Source organism: Leucoraja erinacea, chromosome 13 (assembly GCF_028641065.1).
Source record: "Leucoraja erinacea ecotype New England chromosome 13, Leri_hhj_1, whole genome shotgun sequence".
Taxonomy (NCBI): domain Eukaryota; kingdom Metazoa; phylum Chordata; class Chondrichthyes; order Rajiformes; family Rajidae; genus Leucoraja; species Leucoraja erinaceus.
The window spans coordinates 30,396,279-30,419,041 of record NC_073389.1 but is presented as its reverse complement, the minus strand read 5'-3'; the positions used below and the strand labels follow the sequence as shown (position 1 = coordinate 30,419,041).

General features: G+C 41.8%; 1 protein-coding gene across 1 annotated transcript in view; it reads left to right on the top strand.

Moving 5' to 3' along the window:
* vwa8 (von Willebrand factor A domain containing 8) overlaps window positions 1–22,763 on the top strand; it is a 206,176-nt gene that overhangs the window by 126,887 nt on the left and 56,526 nt on the right. The window contains exons 26-31 of the mRNA XM_055644777.1: window positions 5,714–5,865; window positions 11,226–11,334; window positions 13,186–13,324; window positions 19,111–19,310; window positions 20,021–20,137; window positions 21,380–21,444. Of these exons, the coding sequence (XP_055500752.1) occupies window positions 5,714–5,865; window positions 11,226–11,334; window positions 13,186–13,324; window positions 19,111–19,310; window positions 20,021–20,137; window positions 21,380–21,444 (782 nt within the window). The remainder of the gene's footprint in view (window positions 1–5,713; window positions 5,866–11,225; window positions 11,335–13,185; window positions 13,325–19,110; window positions 19,311–20,020; window positions 20,138–21,379; window positions 21,445–22,763) is intronic.

Genomic DNA, 22,763 nt, shown 5'->3' with positions numbered 1-22,763 from the left:
GTGTTCCCAACCATTAACAGTACAGGCATCCTGTACTTGGTCTGCAGAACAATAAATGGTATACCACTTACTGTTCATCAAAATTTCATGAGGTTTCCATTTAGACGTTCTCCATATTCCAAAGCATGATGGAATTCTTGTTATTTCCATGGGTCATGCCCACAAGAGAATTATCAAAGACGCCTGGGTTGAAACCTAGCACATTGCTTCTTGTTTACCTGCTGAAATCATGACCCCAATTTCAAGCAATAAGCTTCAGCTGCAAGCAAAATCACACACTGATATTATGAGGCTCTTTGCAACTTTAAGGTTAGAAGTTATATTTTACTCTGAAGGAAATATTTATGTTTGTTTCCCTATTATCATCAGTCAGTTTCCGTGATATTATCAGTAAATTTAGTTAGAATAGCAAGCAAATGGCAATTTACATTTGAAGCACTTAGAATACTTTGCAAACAAGCAGCAAACTCCGCATTAAATACATGAGCTGAATGTCAATTTAATTTTGATGTCGGACAGAAAATGTTGATGGGGAGAACTCTTTTGCATATCTTCAAATAAGGGGTCTGCAGCATAAAGCTGAGAGGGTAGACACGCTGTTGATTTAATGTGCCATTAAGAATCAAGTCAAGAGTATTTAATTATAATATGTACCGACAACAGACAATGAAATTCTTACTTGAGGCAGCTTAACACTCGGATTATATAAAATACAATAAATTAATATTATGGTAACCAGAATAGTGCAGAAACCGAAGTCTGTAGCCCAACGAGAGATACAGTCCATAGTTGCTAAAGTTAGTGTTGTGTAGCGTGCAAGTGCCTGATGGTTGCTGGGAAGAAGCAGTTCTTGCACCTGGTGAGATCACTGTTTTCAAGCACCTGTAAGTTCTTCTCATGCTAGTACTGAAATGAGAGAGTGGCCAGAACGGTGTGATTCTTGGAAGACATTGGTTGCCTTTTAAAAGAAACACTTCTTATAGATTCCTTTGATGGTGGGTCAGTTCCTGTGATGGACAGTGTCTACAATTCTTTGTAGTCTTCTTCATTCTTTATGGGCGGCACGGTGGCGCGGCGGTAGAGTTGCTGCCTTATAGCGCTTGCAGCGCCAGAAACCCGGGTTTGATCCCGACTACGGGTGCTATCTGTACGGAGTTTGTACGTTCTCCCAGTGACCGCGTGAGTTTTCTCTGAGATCTTTGGTTTCAATAGACAATAGGTGCAGGAGTAGGCCATTCTGTCCTTCGAACCAGCACCGCCAATCAATGTGATCATGACTGATCATCCACAATCAGTACCCCATTCCTGCCTTCTCCCCATATCCCCTGAGTCCACTGTCTTTAAGAGCCCAATCTAGCTCTCTCTTTAAAGTATCCAGAGAACCGGCCTCCACCGCCCTCTGAGGCAGAGAATTCCACAGACTCGCAGCTCTCTGTGTGAAAAAGTGTTTCCTCATCTCCGTTCTAAATGGCTTACCCCGTACTCTCAAGCTGTAGCCCGTGGTTCTGGACTCCCCCAACATCGGGAACATGTTTCCTGCCTCTAGCGTGTCCAAACCGTTAATAATCTTATGTTTCAATAAGATATCCTGTCATCCTTCTAAATTCCAGAGTATACAAGCCCAGCCGCTCTATCCTCTCAGCATATGACAGTCCCGCCATCCCGGGAATTAACCTTGTGAACCTCACTAGGGCCCTGTACAATTGCTGAAGGACCTCTTTGCTCCTATACTCAACTCCTCTTGTTATGAAGGCCAACATGCCATTCGCTTTCTTCATTGCCTGCTGTACCTGCGTGCTTACTTTCATTGACTGATGAACAAGGACCCTCGGATCCCGTTGTACTTGCCCTGTTCCCAACTTGACACCATTTAGATAATAATCTGCCTTCCTGTTTTTGCTACCAAAGTGGATAACCGCACATTTATCCACATTAAACTGCATCTGCCATGCATCTGCCCACTCACCCGACCTGTCCAAGTCACCCTGCATTCTCATTGCATCCTCCTTATAATTCACACTGCCACCCATCTTTGTGTCATTCCGAAAGGGACCCATTATGCCTGCCATTCTGAAAGGGACCCTTTAATCCCTACTCTTTGTTTAGAAACTAGTTAGGTGCAGGAAGGCAATTTTTCGATCCTGTCACCGCCACTCAATACCCCCATGGCTGATCACCATGTGTATCCCGTACCTGCCTTCTAATACCCCTGATCCCCTTGGCCACAAGGGCCATATCGAATGCCTTCTGAAAGTCCAGGTACCTACATGAACTGGCTCTACCTCTGTCCAGAGAGTTCCTAGATTCACATCCTCTGTGTGAAAAAAGTTTCCAAAACGTTTTAAAGCATTTTTTGCCTTCATTAAGATCCCTTGCTGGACTCCCCAACTGATCCTGTTACTGCTATCCAAATGTGCCGCTATTTTGTATCTTTCTATAAGATCCCCTCTCAGCATCTCCCCACCTACCGAGTGTCAGGCTAACTGGTCTACATCCCAATTCCCTGTTTTCTCTCTCCGGCCTTCCTCAGATTTGGAAAAAACTGTACGCATAACATTAGCTCTCACCAAGATCTGTACAGCAGTAGATCCTGAATCTATACTCAACCTTGGCTAAAAGTTACATCACCAATGCGCTCTTCATGATTGCTAGACCTGCACTGCCTACTTAAGTGACCTGGGATGCCATGACCCCATCAGGCCCTCGCTGCATTTATCCTTTTCCAGTCCCATTTAGATAATAGTCTGCTTTCAATGTTTTTTGTCTTTGTTTCCTGTCTGCCAACCAATTTCCTATCAGTTGCGCCATCACCCCCAGATCCTCTGACCACTACTTTTGCAGGAATCTCCTATGTGGGACCATATCGAATGCTTTCTGAAGACAGATCCAAAGTACCTGTTCAACTCATCTTGCCATTTTCCTAGTTACATCCCCATAATAAATTAGTCAAGCCCTTTTCAGTCTAAATCAAGGGTCCAACTTTCCTGTTACTGCTAACCAAATGTTTTTTTCCTCTTTTACATTGACTAAAGAAGCTTTTTCCCCACCACCGATGTCAGGCTATGGTCTTAATTGGCTAGTCCTCCCACACTCCAAAAAACTTTCTCCAAGTTTGTCGGATAACATTAGCTTGGGTTCAATGTACAGGAGCTACCTGAATCTAGAAGTGTAAACTTTCACCAATGCGTCCATGTGTTTCTAGAGCCACTTCCTTAATGTGGGATGCAGACCATCAGGCCCTGGGGATTTATCAGCATTCAGTGCCATCAGTTTAGTACCATTTCCAAAGGAATGTTTTTCCTTCTGTGCTCCATCTAAAGATCCTCAATGGTAAAAAGATTGTTTGTGCCTCCTTAGAATTCCCCAAAGTACCTGATGCAACACTCACAATCTTCAGGTTCCCCAGATCTCTTCCATTTTCAGTCCTGTATGAAAACGTTGGTCTTAACTATTTTTTTTCCTCCTCAGTCCTCTAAAGAAGCTTTTTAAGCTTATTTTGTATTGCATGGCTAGTGCTGGGCACTAGGACAGATTGTCGGTCAGAGCTATCCAAGTATACTTGGTAGAAAAACTTTACCCAGTGGTCGTATTCTTGTGTTACTGCCATCCCATTGATGAAGACAGATTCCTGGATCCTCTGCTTTCTCTTGCTGAAGTTAAATCAGCTTTTTTTCCGTTTTGCTAATTAATTTTAAAAAATTCTGTGCAAGAAACGGGTTGTGGCGCCATTCAATCAACAGGTTATACAGATCTCCCTCCTGTATTGTGATTTATCATTTCAGTCCAACAACAGAGGTGTCATCGTCAAGTTTTAAGCTTAGATGGCGCTAGAAGATGAGACTGTATCCAAGCCCAGAAATAGGGCTGGTCGATTCTCTCCAGCAGAGGATGATGCACACAGGTTCCTGGAGGTGTTTTCTGTTGTTGATGTTTAATCAGCTTTGTTTTGCTAATGTTAAGAACACAATTGTTCTGGCGCCATTTTGTACTGATGGTGGTCCATTAATGAGGAAGTTGAGCTTCCAATTGCATTGGGGTTAGCAGAGATCCAGTTCTCTGAATTTGATGATGGGTTTAGAGGGGATGACAGTATTGAATACCAAACTGTTGTCGAAGAACAACAGCCTGATGTACACATGTAAGAAGGAACTGCCGATGCTGGTTTACACCGAAAGACACAAAATACTGGAGTAACAGCTGTTCAGCTGGCATCTCCAGAGAAAAGGAACAGGTGATGTTTCTGGTCGAGACCTTTCTGTTCATTTCGTCCAAGTGCAGAGAGGAAAGCCAGAGAGGTTGCATCACCTGTTGATTCATTGTGGTGGTTGACAAATTGCAGTGGGTCCAGGTCCTTACTAAGGCAGGAGGTGATGTGCATCATAACCAACTTCTCAAAGCACTTCATTACCACAGACTTCAGTGCTAGTGATCGGTTGTCATTGAATCATGTCCCATTGCTCTTTATGGGCATCGATATTGTTGAAGCCTTTTAAAGCCAGACATTATCCCTGATAATCATTGCTCCCCGAACACTATGCTGAATTGCCAGCTTACCTTATGTGATCAATTTTAAAATCTAAGAGGTTAATGAAACTTTTTTACAATTTCAAGATATCTTGGTATATATACATCTTCAATTTTGCAGTTTCACGATAGCCACTTGAACAAGTCAAGATATCATTGGTTTATGTCTTGTCCTACATATTTGCCCAGAGTTTTTTGCAATGGTGCTTCCAATAGTAAGCCATGCGAATTGAACTGTTTTATCACCTTTAAAATCTTATTGGTTCAGTTCTGAATTATGTCTCTAATATGTTTTAACTGTGCCGTATCTCAAGAGGTTTCATTGGCAGAGGAACCTGTAACCCAGTTAATACTGAGCACTATTTTCTTGCACACTGTATTTATTACTGTAACGCCATAATAATGAGAAATCTCATCCAAAACCTCCTGAATGTTCTGCCTTATGGGTGTCCTTCGTGTTAACCAGTGAAAATAATGAATGGGGATGGAAACTGCCTAAAAGACAACAAAGGAATTATGGATAACATTAAGAATCAAATTTGTTGCGGAAAGAGAAATAAGTTAAAGAAAGACTAGTTTAAGGCAGATCAAAATTAAGTAGGAAAAGACCAAACAGTTGCATTGTGGAATTTCTGCTTAGGTCTTTGAGGTTAATGCGAATGAAATTCTGACTGACAAAATAAATGAAATTTATAACTATATTTGCTCGTGCATGGTAATCTAAAAATGGATTTCATAAAGAAAGCTTTTTTCTAATTCTGATGGTGGAATTTGTTAGTTCACAATTCTTATATGAATTTTAGGGCTATTATTTTATCGGTTGAGTTGTGTATTATGTTTCCAATATGTTTTAACTGTGCCGTAGCTCTAGAGGTTTCATTAGCGAAGGAGCCAGTAACCCAGTTAATAATGAGCACTATTTTCATGCACGCAGCATTTCTTCCTTTAATGGGTAATTGTGTCTAATTTTAAGCACAATACTGGTTGTTTAATCAGGAACCATAGGGATTATAATTAAAATGTGCATCTAATTTTCAGAAATAGTGCACATAATTTTCAGAAATAGGGCACATCTGTTTCTCAGGAAATAATTCAAGTTGTTCTACAAACTGGATCAAAGTTCAAAACCCATATAGGTTTTTGTGTGATGAAATTTTGCAGGACTCTTATTTTTGTTCCTTTTTTACAGAAATTCCCCACTGAGGGACTTGCAAATGTGGTCCGGAATGTGTTTGACTTTGATTCCTACAATGGCGAAATGCGTGAAATCCTAATCAATACATTGCATAAGCATGGAATTCCAATAGGAGCCAAGCCTACCAATGTACAGCTGGCCAAGGAGTAAGCTCAATATGTTAACTTCTAAATGAACTGAAAAGACAATGATGCATTTTTTACTGGTGCTTATCATATGCCACTCATCACTCAGAGATCAGCAGAATTGGATTGCGCTTTCAACTCTTGTAATTAATGATCTTAGATTGTCACCAATTGTTTCAGTCAACTTAACTTGGGCACATGCAAATTATATATAATAAAGGGAAATATTTGTTTCGTCACTGGGGTTTGTGCGTCTGTCCTTGTTTTAGAAGCAACTGATATTCATAAACCATCACATGTCACACGGTTTTGGGCCTTTAGTGGCCTGAAGTAAGTGGATTCATGGAAGAAATGCTTGACACTTTTATTGTACAACACTTTCTGTAACCTAAAAAAGTACTTTCTAATGATTATTCTGTTGCAATCTACAAAGGCTTAACTATTCAACATCACCTTCTTGACAAATGTCTTAAAAGGAGTGACCCAGAATTTTAGTTCAGTATTTTTTATCTGTATATATATTAATATCTAATTGTATTACTGCCACAGTAAACAGACAGAGAAGAAACAAGTATTTTTCTTAAAATGGATGACAGAAAAATAATTTTCATATTTATTTTATTCATCTCCGTTAAATGTTTGAGTATGGTTTCCTCTGTTATCAACTGCTTGCAGTTCCAATGCAGTTGACAGCCCTAAATATCTGGAGCTAGGATACTTGAAGCTTGATTAGCGACGAGGGAAAAGAGATATCCTGGTGCATTTGGGGTGATAAACTCTGACCAACAGAAAGTATGATGGGACACTCAACATATTTTCTGCTTGTACCATTGATTGCTGAGGGCAACAATCAGGTCAATGCCCTAACTACAACCAGCATGAACAAACTGAAAGGGAGGAGCCATTTATGAACACACCACTGAGTGCTGTTAACCTGGTGTGGGTGGAGGAAATTGGGAAGAACATTGGGCAGGAACCTACACCCAAGTAATTTCCCCTTTCTGAAGGGGAAACCATATTGAAAGCACTCATTTAATTTTTAACCACACTGGTGTCTTAAGAAATTCCACCACGCATAGGCGAGTTGCTACTAACATGAAAAGGCTTGGCCCCTGGTAATTTTCTAGCATGTTAGAGATTGTCTAGTTTGCAGCTTGTGATTCCAGATATTGTGGCTGCCTGTAGAGTTTACAGCACAGAAATAGACCATTGCGACATTCATGCTCCACCCCAGCCTCTGCTACCAGATTAACTGCAAATTCTTACGCTGCTGTCTCCTTCCTGTACCTGCACAGCTTCCTCTTGGATATTCAAACTGATTGCCTCAACCATTAAAATTAGATCTAAGATAGCAATGATGATTATTAAAAAATACAGCAGATTATTAAAAACCAGCTGGGCAAGTGGGCTGAGGAATGGTTAAAGGAGTTTAATACAGATAAGTGCAAGGTGTTGCATTTTGGGAAGTCAATCCAGGGCAGAACCTTCACAGTGAATGGCAAGGCCCTGGGGAGTGTTATTGACCAGAGGGATATAAGAGTGCAGGTTCATAGTTCATTGAAAGTGGTGTCAAAGGTAGATAGGATGGTCAAGAAGGCTTTCGGTACTTTGGCTTTCATCAGTCAGAGTATTGAGTATAGAAGTTGGGATGTTATGTTAGTTGTACAAGATGTTGGTGAGGCAACGTTGGGAGTACTGAATTCAGTTGTGGTCACCCTGCAATAGGAAGGATGTTGCTAAGCTGGAACAAGTGCAGAGAAGATTGATTAGGATATTCCTGTGACTTGAGGGGCTGAGCTTTAGGAAGAGGTCAAGCAATATTCCTTGGAGTGCAGGAGGATGAGGGGTGATCTCATATGATGGTTATAGATGGGTGAGTGCAGAGTCTTTTACTCAGACTAGGTGGATCAAGAATCAGAGGACATGTTTAAGGTGAGAGGGGAAACATTTAATAGGAATCTGAGGGGTAACATTTTCACACAGAGGGTGGTGGTATATGGAACGAGCTGCTAGAGGAAGTAGTTGAGGCAGGTACAATTACAACATTTAAAAGACATTTGGACAAGTACATGAATAGGAAAGATTTAGAGGGAGATGGGCCAAGTGAAGGCAGGTAGGACGTGTAGATGGGGCATCTTGGTTGGATTTGCAAGTTGTGCTGAAGGGCCTGTTTCCGTGCTGCAGGAATTATTCTTATCTGGGTGAAGTGCTCGGTTTCCAAGAAGCGCATTAAATTGGTTTCTTGCAGTGTGGTGTCATCTGCAGGCCATTACCTGCAACCACAGCATTTATCCTGATATTTTTAAAATTGTTTCTTCAATTTACGGTTTGGAATTTCTCCGGGGGAAGTAATATTGTTACGTCTCTGACTAAATGGGCCGCCTTCCTTGCATGGTCTTAGATTCTCCAAGATGAAACATCCTCCCCTATCCATTCAAGACCAATCCATTCATGTTCAATCAAGTTCTCTCTTATTCTAAACACCCGCAAATACAAACCTCGTCAAATAATTCGCTCCTTCCAGATATATTAGTATAGTAAACCATCATTGAACTGCTTCCAAACCCTTGACATTCTTCCTTAAATGAGAGTAGTACAGTACTCAGTATTCCAGATGTAATCAATATACAATGATGTCCAATATAATCTCCCTCCTTTAGTACAAAGAATGAACATGTATTAGTTAGGCCACAGACATGTGATTAACTGAACTATTGAGACGGTGAAGGAGAATTTAGAGAAGTTAGTCCTGGATGTGGGTTTTGCTTCTACCCACTTTTAGGAAAATAGTAGATTGGCAAACTGATGATGTTCTAGAAGGGATAAATAAAAATGAATATCCCTGTGGATTGACCAGATGTTGAGTGAAAATAACAACCAAAAACCAAGCAGATTGGGAGGATATTCTACTGACCTGCTAAAATGAAGCAGATTGATGTGAGTTAGAGGCACACATCCCAAAAGGGCAAGAGCAGTTGAATAAAATACAATCTAAGTCAACAAATGTAAATGTAAAGTAAAGATTCCACAGACCAGGCAAGAGAGAACTTAGAAGGGAAAACAAAGAATGAAGTAAGGCTGCGAAACTAAAATATGATATAAACTGGAGAATTAATATCAAGCAGTAAGCTGAAAGTCCTTGCTTGTACATTAAGACGAAGAAACCTTTGTGGGGGTGTTTAAGGATGTTAAGGACTTTCAAAACCACTTTCTATCAGTATTCATGGTAGAGATAGAACCAGTGTATTGGAAGTATAAGGAAAACAACTAACATCAATTTCCTGATATCCTGATGCAGTCTTGACCCAAAACAACGACAGTTCCTAACTTCCTGTTTCACCTCAGACGCTGTTCAGCCCTCTGGATTTCTTCAGCAGTCTGATTATAAAATAATCTAGATTCCAGCCTCTGCAGTCATTTGTGTCTCCAACTAACAACATCAACCAAACCCTGCCCCTCCCTCCAGTTACACCCCATCGCCATCTCTCTTGCTTTATGTTGCGTGCAATTATCTTCTTATCCTAGTTAGAGAATCCCAGGCCGTCAAAATCCTTTAAATGAAGAAATCGGACACCTAGTTCAGCCTAAGAAGCAATCAATCAAGCAACTCCTCCAGGGCAAATGCCGAATAGTTCAGGTGTTGTCCCATCAAACCCATGTATAAGTACAAGATTTCCTCACTCTTGGAAGCTAACAATTGATTTTCCCTCCTTTTTGCAACTGTACTTATCCATTAACATTCTGTGATTTGTGCACTGGTACAAACAAATCGCTTACATACCAATAGAATGGAGATCAATAGATTTCAGGATATTAAGGGATTCAATGAATATGCAGTAATGTGGAGCTGATGTTAAAGAACAGCCCCAAACTTGATGAAAGGGTCCAAAAGGTCAGATGACGAACTGCTGCTCCTAATTTTTATGGTTATGTGTGCACCCATTTGCAAACTCTCCAAACAAGGTTTTATCAGGTCAGCAAATTTGATGCATTGCATTCTGTTCCTTTTTGACCTTTTTAATGTGGATTATAATCTGTGTTGCTCAAGCAGTGATCTTTTGGTTGCCACCCCATAGTTTTAAAACCACTTGATGGTTTAGTTATGATATTTCAAAATCCTTATGATTCAGATTTCTTCCCTCAGATTCTCTGTTACTTCCATCACTTAAGAATGGGTGGAGTTGGTTTGCAGAGAAGAAATAATGTCGGAAAATTATTTTATGAGAACTTAAGGGCAGTGCAGTGGTAGAGTTGCAAATTGACAGCGCCAGAGACCCGGATTTGATCCTGACTACGGGTGCTATCTGTTCGGAGTTTGTACGTTCTCCCTGTGACCTGCGTGGGTTTTCTTCGGGAACTCCAGTTTCCTCCCACACTCCAAAGACATACAGGTTTGTAGGTTAATTGGCTTGGTAAATTTGTAAGTTGTCCCAAGAGTGTGTAGGGTAGTGTTAGTGTGCAGGGATTGATGGTCCGCCCGGACTCGGAGGGCTGAAGGGCCTGTTCCCACGCTGTATCTCTAAACTGCATGAAAATAAACTAAACTAAACTCAATTAGTGTTGAATTGAATAAATAATTTAGACGCTTGCTTGCCAAAAACAGGGATGGATTTGAATCCCAAATCCAGTGATAAAAAGGCTCTTTGTGCTAGAACTCCTTTTTTTCTGTTAGATTAGATGGTGAGAAGAAAATCTGATAAACTGCCTGCTTTAGAGATTGACAGTGCTGTATGCTAAAATTGATGCTGCTGCAAACCCACTGCAGGCCGAGTTATTTTGTGATTTATTGGACATCTTGGAGGCAGACCCTTGCTCTATAGTAGTGGTGTTTTTTTGTTTACAATAGAATCATTTCACTGCCTCTCGGGAAAGATTTAATAGGAACCTGAGGGGTAGCTTTTTCACACAGTGGGTGGTGTGTATATAGAACAAGCTGCCATGGGAGGTAGTTGAGGCATGTACTACAACAATATTTAAAAGACATTTGGACAGGTGCATGGATAGGAAAGATTTTGAGGGATATGGCCAAATGCAGGCAGGTAGGAGTTGTGTGGATGGGGCATCTTAGTCAGCATGGGAAGGTTGGGCTGAAGGGCCAATGCCAATGCCATAAAACACATTGGGACAGCCTAAAGTTGTGGAATGTGCTCTTAAGTATCTTTCCCTCCCTTCCTTTCTCTTTTTGTCCCTCTCTTCAACCATCTTTCCCACCAGCATCAATGCAGTCCTGTAACAGTTTTTGTTTGTGTTGTATTTGGAGCTGATCTGATACTTACTCTGCTGTTGGGCATATCAGTGAATATTATGCTTACTGTGTCTGGAAAGGAATGTGTTTGCAAGTTGTAAAGTACACAATGTTCTAACTTGTAGTCATTTGACAGGTTACCTTTGCCAGAATGTAAATTATTCAGCCACTGGACTTTCAACCAACCAGAAAAAGCCAACTGCAAGGTGCTTTGCCCAACAGAGTCTCGACAAACAGTCATAAAGGTTTGATTTGCTTTTCACTTTCTGCGCTGTGTAGCTATTTACAATGCCCCCCATAATGTTTGGGCCAAAGACCCATCATTTATTTATTTACTTACCTCTGTTCTCCACAATTTGAGATTTGTAATAGAAAAAAATCATGTGGTTAATGTGTATATTGGCAGATTTTATTAAAGGGTATTTTTATACATTTTGGTTTTACCATGTAGAAATTACAGCTGTGTTTATACATAGTCCCCCCCCCCCCATTTCAGGGCAGCATAATGCTTGGAACACATGGCTTCACAGGTGTTTGCAATTGCTCAGGTGTGTTTAATTGCAAGTATAAGAGAGCTCTCAGCACCTAGTCTTTCCTCCAGTCTTCCCATCACCTTTGGAAATATTTATTGCTGTTTATCAACATGAGGACCAAAGTTGTGCCAATGAAAGTCAAAGAAGCCATTATGAGACTGAAAAACAAGAATAAAACTGTCAGAGAAATCAGCCAAACCTTAGGCTTACCGAAATCAACCGTTTGGAGCATCATTAAGAAGAAAGAGAGCACTGGTGAGCTTACTAATCACGAAGGGACTGGCAGGCCAAGGAAGACCTCCACAGCTGATGACAGAAGAATTCTCTCTATAATAAAGAAAACCCCCCAAACACCTGTCCGACAGATCAGAAACACTCTTCAGGTGTCCGGTGTGGATTTGTCAATGACCACTGTCCGCAGAAGGCTTCATTAATAGAAGTGCAGAAGCTACACTGCCAGATGCAAACCACTGATTAGCTGCAAAAATAGGATGGCCAGGTTCCAGTTTGCCAAGAAGTACTTAAAAGAGCAACCACAGTTCTGTAAAAAGGTCTTGTGGACAGATGAGATGAAGATTAATATATATCAGAGTGATGGCAAGAGCAAAGTATGGAGGAAAGAAGGAACTGCCCAAGATCCAAAGCATACCACCTCATGTGTGAAACACAGTGGTGGGGGGTGTTATGGCCTGGGTATGTATGGCTGCAGAAGGTACTGGCTCACTTATCTTCATTGATGATACAACAGCTGATGGTAATAGCATAATGAATTCTGAAGTGGATAGACACATCCTATCTGCTCATGTTCAAACAAATGCCTCAAAACTCATTGGCCAGCTGTTCATTCTACAGCAAGACAATGATCCCAAACATACTGCTAAAGCAACAAAGGAGATTTTCAAAGTTAAAAAATGTCAATTCTTGAGTAGCCAAGTCAATCACCCGATCTGAATCCAATTGAGCATGCCTTTTATATGCTGAAGTGAAATCTGAAGGGGACTAGCCCCCAAAACAAGCATAAGCTAAAGATGCCTATAAGACAGACATGGCAGAGCATCACCAGAGAATCGCAGACTTCAAGCAGTCATTGCATGCAAAGGATATGCAACAAAATACTAAACATGACTACTTTCATTTACATGGCATTGCTGTGTCCCAAATATTAGGGTGCCCTGAAATTGGGGGACTACTATGTATAAACACTGCTGTAATTTCTACATGGTGAAACCAAAAGGTATAAAAATGGCCTTTATTAAAATCTGACAATGTGCACTTTAACCACATGTGCTTTTTTCTATTACAAATCTCAAATTGTGGAGTACAGAGGCAAATAAATAAATGATGGGTCTTTGGCCCAAACATTATGGAGGGCATTGTATGTTTTGATGAAAGGTCAACAACTGAAATGTTGAACTTGACAGATAATGCAGTTGAGTTTGGCTTTGCCATGTCCAAAGACACCCATAGAAGTTGCATGGGCAGGCCATGTGCTGGCCCACCCCTGCCACCCAGTTATGTACATTGCTCTGAAAGGGATGTCACTATTTGTCCTTTTGTTTATAGGGCCCTGCATACGTGAAGGTTCAGGGGTATGCTATGGAACGGCATGAATCAAGGGGAATGCAATTTACAGAGGAGCAAGCCCACTGGACAATTCCCCTGAATGAAGTTGATATTGTTTGTGATGTCGCCACAGTCAAAGGTAATGTACTTTTACCCCACAAACAGCAAAAAATTTAACTTCCTTCAACTGATCTGATCTACAATATTCTTATCATTGATTTTAAAATTAATTTAATTTTTTTTTTTGCCTTTTATACTTTTAGCAAACTTCTACTTTGAAGAAAGGGATCAAAATAAAATGCATTATTTCTTCTGCTCCCACCCACTCCTTCCTCCAAACAACAGATGGTTCCACTAATCCTCGCCTTTTAGCCTACAAGCCCCGGCATCCAGTACATAATTCTTCGTCCTTTCGCTAGCTGCAACAGTGTTCAACACCAGCCACATCTTTCCCTCCACTCCTCTTTCCGCCTTCCGCAGGGTTCACTTTCTTCATAACTCCATTCTTTATAACTCATCCTTCCCCCTCCCCACCCCATTGTGTACGGGATTTTGTCCATGAAAATGGTGCACGACAATACTGAGAACTATATTCTGTACTCTGATTCTTCCTCTTCACTCTACTTAATGTACTTGAGTTTCAATTGATTGGATTTATGTATAATGTTATCTGATTGGATTGCATGCAAAACAAAGCTCTTCACTATAACTTGGTACACATGACAATAATAAACCTAAGCCAAAAACCAACCAACTCGTAGCAATTTCCCGTGCAACAGGAGGAGGTACTTCTTCTTGCACATCCTTCTTCACTACCATCCAGGTACCTAAACAGCCCTTCCAGGTGAGGCAAAGATTCACGTACAATCATCCAACCTCATCTATTGCATTCAGTGCTCTCGATATGATCGCCTCAACATCAGCAAGACAAAGAGCAGACTTGGTGATGGGTTTGCAGAGCAGCAACACCCCGTACAGACGAGCTTCCTGTTGCACGCCATCTGTCTTGAGCCTTCTCCACTGCCAGGGTGTCAACCAAAGTAAACTTGAGGAACAACATTAGAGAAAAAAACTAGTAAAACCACACTAGAGAAACAACACCAGAGCGGCTTGGTGGCGCAGCGGTAGAGTTGCTGCCTTACAGCGCCAGAGACCGGGGATCAATCCTGAGTATGGGTGCTGTCTGTATGGAGTTTGTACATTCTCCCCATGATTCTCCCCAACCCGGTGCTCCGGTTTCCTCACAAACTCCAAAGATGTACAGTTTTGAACGTTAATTGGCTTTGATTAAGAAAATTATCCCCAGTGTGTAGGATAGTGCTAGTGTCTGATGTGGTCGATGTGGACTTGGTGGGCTGACGGGCCTGTTTTTGCACTGTACCTCTAAACTAAACTAAACTAAACCTCATATTCGGCCTGGTTAGTGTATAACCAAATGAATGGTACGAATAGTGAATTTTTCAATTTCAGGTAATCCTGACCTAATGTGTTCCCCTCTTACTTCTGATCGTCCTCCGGTCTTCCCAATTTGTCTAATTTCTCATATCCCACCGCTCCAGCCCCCCCCCCCCCCATCATCATCCATTTTCATCCACCTACTACCAACATATTTTATCCACCCGATCCCCAACTCTAATTCCATCCTCGCCTCTTACCCCAATTGCTCCCTTTATCACCTTCCATAATTATCAGATTCCAGCACTAATACCCTTTGTGTTCCAGTTTATCACCCTCCAGCAGTGGTCTTTACCTTCATCTCTCTTTCCACCCCCTCCCATCCCCCATCTGACTCAACTTGACTTATTTTCATTGTCTGCTTCCATTTATCACCTACCTGCCTCATTCTCCCCACTTAACTGCTCCGCCACTGACACCTGGCTCAATCTAGCCATTCTCCTTCAGCCCTCTTCAGTCTGCTAATTACCTACAAGCTCTTGCTTCCTTCCTCCTGTCTCCCTCCTCCCCATCCCCTCTTTATACTGGCTATCTTCCCTCTCCACTCTCAGTCCTAATGCAGAGTTCCAACCCAAAATATCCACTGTTCCTTCCCCTCACCTTGCCACCAGATGCGGCTCGACCAACTTGATTTTCTCCAACAGTTTGTTTCTTTGCTGCAGATTCCAGCATTGGCAGTTTTTCATTGTTTCTGGTTATTTCCCACTATAGCTCACGTTTCAGAAAAAGAGGGCAGTTTCATGATTTCTTGGTCCTCCGAAATATTCCAAATGGAATTTAAACTGGAGGTGGTGGAGGGAGGACTTAAGCCAGAAGGGATTTTTGGGAAGAAAGAGCTACCTTAAATTTAGTTGCGTCTGGTTGGGTATCTATGGTAGGGTGAAGATTATTCCATGCTTTAATTGTGTGGCGGAAGAACGAATTGCTGTACACAAAAGGTCAACAGTTCATCAAAATGTGAACAGAGCCCAAAACTTGCATAATTATTCAGCAGGAAATTCTATTGTAATAAATGGATTCACATGCAGCTGCAATGTTTCAGAAGAGACCTCAATTTAGCCCAAAATGCCGAACAGTCAGTGCAGAGCTCTCACCATTGCAGGAACTAGGGCAGCTAAATGACCGCAAACTGCAACATGTTAATTGGTGTCAGTGATGCTGGCAAATGTGTTGACAAGGTTGTTGCTATTTTTCTTCTGAACACTGCCAATAGCATCATCTTATCCATCAAAAAAAGCCACAGGATTTCAGTTTACTGACATATCTTTGGATCAAAGCTTAATCTTCTGACTGGAAGGTAAATGTGTACCCTGATGGCACAGTTGGCCCACAGAAGATATATTGCTAGAACTGATCAATGCCAACTAATCCACTGATTTGTCATGTTCCCAAAACCCCTCCTCTGTTCTGAATGTCTAGTTTTACCCCCAAACTGCCGTATCATTCACAGAATAGGCGATGAAATTAATTTATCAACGTTTACAAGTTGAGAAACAAAGCCTGTTTGAAAAGGAGGAAGCAATTTCCACCCTTCTTTTACGATCAGCATTAGCTATATTTCTTGCACAAATAGCAACAGATCACAGCTGGTGGGTCGCAGGATGCTTTTAGCTGAAAGGTCACAAAGTGCTGAAGTAACTCAGCAGATCAGGAAGAATCTCTGGAGAACATGGATAGGTAACATTTTGGATCGGGACCTTTCACATGTTACCTATCACCTACACCTGATAGGATGGTCACCTATACCTGATCCATCCATGTCCCCCAGAGATGCTGCCTGACCGGTTGAGTTACTCCTACCCCACTGAGTAATTCAAGCATTTTATGTCCTTTTGTGTAAGCCGACATCTACGGTATGTTTCTACTTTTCGGATGCATCTAACTGTTGTCGATATCAGTAGTAGAAAACTTGTTCAGATGTGAAACATTGCTGGCAAGAGCTTGTTAACAAAGCAACGCCTAGGTTCATGCTGAAAAAGACTATCTAAGCACCTTTCCTTGGGAAGTCAGTGACTTATGTAATGAACAATGTGGTGATGAGCTGTAGGTTTCAGGTAGGTCCCAAGCTCCAATCCCAGTCTCTACAGGGAGCACCTGACCTTGAGGCTGTAAGTTCACAACCACTCTCCTGTACCAGTTACAGCCTTCGGAAAAACCATAAGGAAAGAACCCCAACAAGTCAATGAAAAACATTAAAGAAAGATTTATGCCACAGTATTTCATTATTAACTATGGTCATTGTTTTAATGTTGACAATGTAGTAATCGATATGTGTACAACAAGATGTGACAAATAAATATAATGTAACTGGGTTCAATGATGTTGGATGAGTGAGTGAGGTGGAGCAAGAAATCAGTGAGAATTTCCAAAGGCGTTAATAGACCCCTTCAATCCATTTGGGAGGGCAGAAAGGTCTTGGCTTAATACCTTGGTCAAACGGAAGCATTTCCGTCAATGGAGCACAGGAGTCAGCTAAAATGTTTTACATGTCTGTGTACTTGGGACTTGAACCCATCGCTTTTAGATACAAATTTCAGAGTGTTGGCCACTGGGCAGGTAGAGGCTGACGTTTCATTTAATGGGGAACCGTCGATTTACTAGCTCTGGACTTGCATCAATACCATCTGCATGGGGTGAAATAGATGATCAAAATATTTCACATGGAGCAGAGTCAGTGGGGAGAGTCCAACCCCTTGCACTCTGACCAATGTCAACTCATAGGACAGGCAGAGTTTACACAACCCTATTTGTGACTTAAAACACAATGGGCACGAGGAAAAATAAATTGGCGATTGAGATTCATTGCCTTATCACTCGCCACAGGGAATAAATAGGAACCAAATTAAAATTGCAAATGATACTGTATTCTTATCATCGTTGTAATCTGCCACTAGGGGTGCCGCATGATGGCAGCCTCTGCCTACAGTCTGTCTGTTTTTCTATCTTTTTATTCCTGGCGAGGATGTGACTATTCTCCGAGTCGCATCTTCGCCCCACCCCCCGCGGCCTACCAACTGGATTGGCATGGCCTTTCCTGCCGGGGACCGGACCAAAGCTTCAGCAGCGGTGCAGCACTGGATTCACCATGGAGAGGGCGATGCCTTACCTGGATCACCATTTGAAGCTCCGGAGTGTTGGGCCTGCTGCTTCAACATCGCGGAGCTGTGGTTTGCAGAGCTTCCAGCGAGGGCGGCGCTGCATCAACATCGCAGAGTCCTGGGATCCCTTTGCCGAAGGCCACAAGCGGGAATCTCCACCCAGCTCGGCCTGTGGACTTCGGGAGCCGTGGTCTCCAGGAGGAAGTGGCCAATTCGGAAGTCCAAGCCACTGGGAATGTTCTCCCGTTCTGACGTCGGAGTTCTATCACAACCGGCGAGAGGGCCTGAACATCGGGCCGCCCGTAGTCGTGACAGCGAGGGGTTCGGGAGTCCCCGACCATGGGTGAAAAACAGAGGACAACAGAGGAGGATGACTGAACTTCGGTGCCTTCCCTCACAGTGGGAAACTTTGATTCCGCTGTGTGGGGATGTCTATGTTAAAGACATCGTGTTCTGTGCTCTTTTTATTTGTATGGCTGTATGGTGACCATAAATTTCACTGTACCAATTAGTACATGTGGCAATAAATGTCTCTCTTGTCTCTCTTGTCTCTCTTGTCTCTCTTGTCTCTCTTGTCTCTCTTGTCTCTCTTGTCTCTCTTGTCTCTCTTGTCTCTCTTGTCTCTCTTGTCTCTCTTGTCTGTCTTGTCTACCCTTTGTTGTCTTCAATGATTCAATTTTTTTACTTACAAAATTCTTAAGGGGTTGGACAGGCCAGAACAAGGGGTTTAAGGATAAGGGGGAAATCTTTTAGGACCGAGATGAGGAAAACATTTTTCACACAGAGAGTGGTGAATCTCTGGAATTCTCTGCCACAGAAGGTAGTTGAGGCCAGTTCATTGGCTATATTTAAGAGGGAGTTAGATGTGGCCCTTGTGGCTAAAGGGATCAGGGGGTATGGAGAGAAGGCAGGTACAGGATACTGAGTTGGATGATCAGCCATGATCATATTGAATGGCGGTGCAGGCTCGAAGGGCCGAATGGCCTACTCCTGCACCTATTTTCTATGATCACCTCCCAGCCTCTAGCATTCTCCCATCCCTCCCTCCCCCACCTGACCATCTGTCCATTAACTCCTCCGCACCAAGGTCCATCTATCACCTGCCAATTCTTGCCACCCCCTCCTGCACAACACGTTATACTGTCTGTCTATCCTTTGCACTCTCAGCCCTGATGCTGAGTCTCTGCCTGAAACGTTGAACATCCGTCTGCCTCCACGGATGCTGCATGACTCCCTGATGTCTTTAGCTCCAGATTCCAGCCTCTGCAATCTCTTGTACCTGCAAATAAAGTTTGCTGTTGCTAAACTGGTGTGATATTAAATTGTGCACTTGTAGATTGTGTTTGCTGATATAACCATTGATCTAACGCAGGTGAAACCATAGACACCATTTACGTGGCTACGTGCAATCCAGTCTCTCTCTACGCGATGAACGTACCTGGCAACAGCATAAAGTATGTGGATTTGTACGACGTGTTCCCCCGGAACGCTGGTGGAGTGTGGCAGCCCTTCGTCAGGGTGGCTCCGCTGGCTCCGCCGCTTCATAATCAAGTCATATTACACGAGGAACAGGTATTTAATGCAATTGAACTACTTCACCAGCCCACTCTATAAAGCCGATTGATCCATGGCATGCACTAATTCCAGAGATGTGAAAAAAAATTACTTCCCAGATTGTTCCGGCACATTCGTATTCTCTACTCTATGAATATGGAAATGTAAGATGGAGGTTTGCAACTCGGCACAACTAATTCTTCCCAGCATTTTGTGACCAAATTGATTATATTTACCTCCATAACCTCCCTCTCCAATTTTACATTGAAGATTAACATTGTTTCTCTCTGAACCTTATACCTGGAAGTGAAAAAAACAAAATTAATTCATCAGTGAGGAGAAGGGTCCCGATTGGAAATGTTGTCTGTCCATTTCCCTGCACAGATGTTGCCTGACCTGCTGAATTCCTCCTGCACTTTGTGTTTTGCTCAAGATTCCAGTATTTGTAGCTTCTTGTGTCTATATCTCCACCGGATACTAACTGTCTTTCCCACTCCCCCACATCCCTCCAGCCATCAACTCCTAACCTTTCCTTCCCCCACCTCTGACACTGGGAGGCAGCAACTCTACCGCTGTGTCACTGTGCCACCCCAATTTTATTTGGGCTTTGCATAGATCAACAGTAAACAACGGCCGGTACTCTTAACAACCATCTACCAGTAGTGTTGAAAAGCCTGTTTCTGTGTTATAGACTCTAATTGATGCATACCTTTGTCTCTCTTTCACAGAGCAATGTGATATTGCTTTTAAACTTGACCAATGGTGCGGTCAGTCGAATTATCTTCTCTGGAAAAGAGCAGGAACCTCCTAAAAAAACACACTGGTGGTCAAATAGAGAGGACCAGGTCAGTAGTTTGGTTTATATTCGGTGGCTATTGGGAATGATTAGCATAATGCAGTAAATTCTCCAAAGATGTGCTCTTTTATTCAAACAAAAGTCACCGATTTCCCAACTGTTTTATGAAATGGTAAACTTTACTCCCCCGCGAGAGCACGAGTAGCATAATTGGTGCTATAGGATCAAAGATCCTATATTCCATGTGGGAATACAACCACTTTAGTTAGTTTGTTAGTTATGATTTGAAATGTGCTGAAAAGTTTGAACCCATTCTTTGTGTAACCAACAAATAACAAGGCAGCATGGTGGCACAGTGGGTAACCCTGGTGCTTCACATCTCCAGCGACCCGAGTTCAATCTTGACCTTGAGTGCTACCTTTGTAGAGTTTGCACATTCTCCCTCTGGCTGCATGGGTTTTGTCCCATTACCTAAAGTAAACTATACATGGTGTGGCTGGGTAGTAGAATTTGGGGACATTGAGGGAATGTGGGAGAATAAATTATTGGGAAAATTAATAGGGAATGGGACTGCTTGGTGAACCAGTAAAGACTTCATGGACAGAAATGGCTTCCTTCAATATTGTAAGGAAATATATGAAAATACAAAACAAACATTACATGAATATGAAGCCATTAATGTAGTTTAATGTCCCTGTATTTCCCTGGAATGTAACTAGCCACATTTCCTGAACAACAGAAGGAAATATCAAATATCAAGTAAATAAAAATATTGATCAGAATAGAGGGCAAATGGAAATAGAAGGCCTCGGCAGCAGAAGGGACAGCCACCAAATGAAGCAGGTTTTACCCTAGGACTAAAGAAGCAGAGGTGGACATGTTTGTAGGTTCAACAAAGCTCCAAAGGATGGTTACTTTGATCAAACTCATTTTTTCATCTACAAAAGGCTATCCACTCAGTCTTATTCCCTGTTCATTCTACAGATCTTTTACATGTTCCAGCTCAAATGTTCTACCTCTTTGATGGAAGTTTCTATTTCTTATTGGGCTTTCTACACCTTAACAATACACCTAGAAGATTTTATCTAACCTCTTCCTTCATCCTTATGATAAGGATTTTTAATCCCCAGTTACTAACATCGAGCAACAGTTTCCCAAGGATTTCCCTCTTCATTGATTTGCAGTGCAGTAATAGAGCTATGCAGAATGTTAGTAAAAAAGGTTGTTACTGAGAAATAATATTTAAAGTGGTGTCAGCAATTGAAGTAAGCAATTTTCTTCCCATTTGTAGGTCGTCTATAAAATGTGCAGGGAATTTTCACACAAAAATTGGCTTGTGTTCTACAAGAAACTGGGGTAAGACTTTTTTTCTTAATGAGATTGAGCTTTTTAACTAAATTGAATCCCACCTATGTTTGTGCTGTGAAATTCTGGTGTGGAGCTATGCTTGCCAGCCATGTGTCTCTAGGTACTCTGTGTGATAATCTTTCGCTCATGAATAACAGAAATTGACAAATTTTTGTAGTGTCTTATTTATCGAGAGTTGTACTGATTGGAACGAGTTGGCTCTCTGCTTCGTTGCATAGTAATTTGTCAGAGCTAGCAGAGCACTAGTGCAAATTGTTAAATTTGCAAATTGCAATGCCGTTTTTAATCAAATAACCAGCAGACATTGAGGATTGGGAAAGAAAGAAGAAAAAAAAAATGTTTCTCATACAATCTCATTCATAAGCTCGGCATTCTCCCAGGTTATAGCTTTGAAGTACAGCCACAGTTGTAATAGAGGTTAAATTGTATTCAACAAGCTCCAATACAGCCAGTTCATTGGCTATATTTAAGAAGGAGTTAGATGTGGCCCTTGTTGCTAAAGGGATCAGGGGGTATGGAGAGAAGGCAGGTACGGGATACTGAGTTGGATGATCAGCCATGATCTTATTGAATGGCGGTGCAGGCTCGAAGGGCCGAATGGCCTACTCCTGCACCTATTTTCTATGTTTCTATGTTTCTAAATAGTAATGTGAGAATGTTAAACTGTTATATCTTTCAATAATTTTGGTAGAAGTATAACTATTTTGCTAGGACAGCAGTACACTGTCAATGCTGTTCAGGTACAAATTGTGCAAACTGCAGGTAAAAGCAAGAAAATCTGGATATGGTGATGCTTTTACGCACATCATCCAAAGCACATTAAGACGGTAACAGCTTCCTATTGCCTTAGCTAATAGAACTGCTACTTAAATGGTCAAAATGACGGAATTTGCTACATATATATTGAAGGTCTGTCTTATCTCTGCACACAGTTCCTATTAACCATCAGCAACATCCATTGCTATGGTCACAGAAGGTGATACCTGCCAGTGTAAACATGCACAGTAGCAGTCAATCACAGAAGAATGTAATTTTAGCATGCTAAGCTCGCAACTGCAATTTACAGTATAAATATGGGAACATGTGCATGACTTCAAAGAGGAAATAGATTTATGTCATTGCATCTTGTTTGAATTATCGTCCAGCCTTTCTAGTCCCCTTCTGCTGAAGACTACCCTTGCTTGTATTTCTCCTGTTGCGCCTTACGGGAGACTGATGATAACATTGCAAATTGCAGTATAAGCACACATTATGCTAAGCAGTTTTCAAAATCCACAGAGAATTTACACATCTTTTGAGAGCGAGAA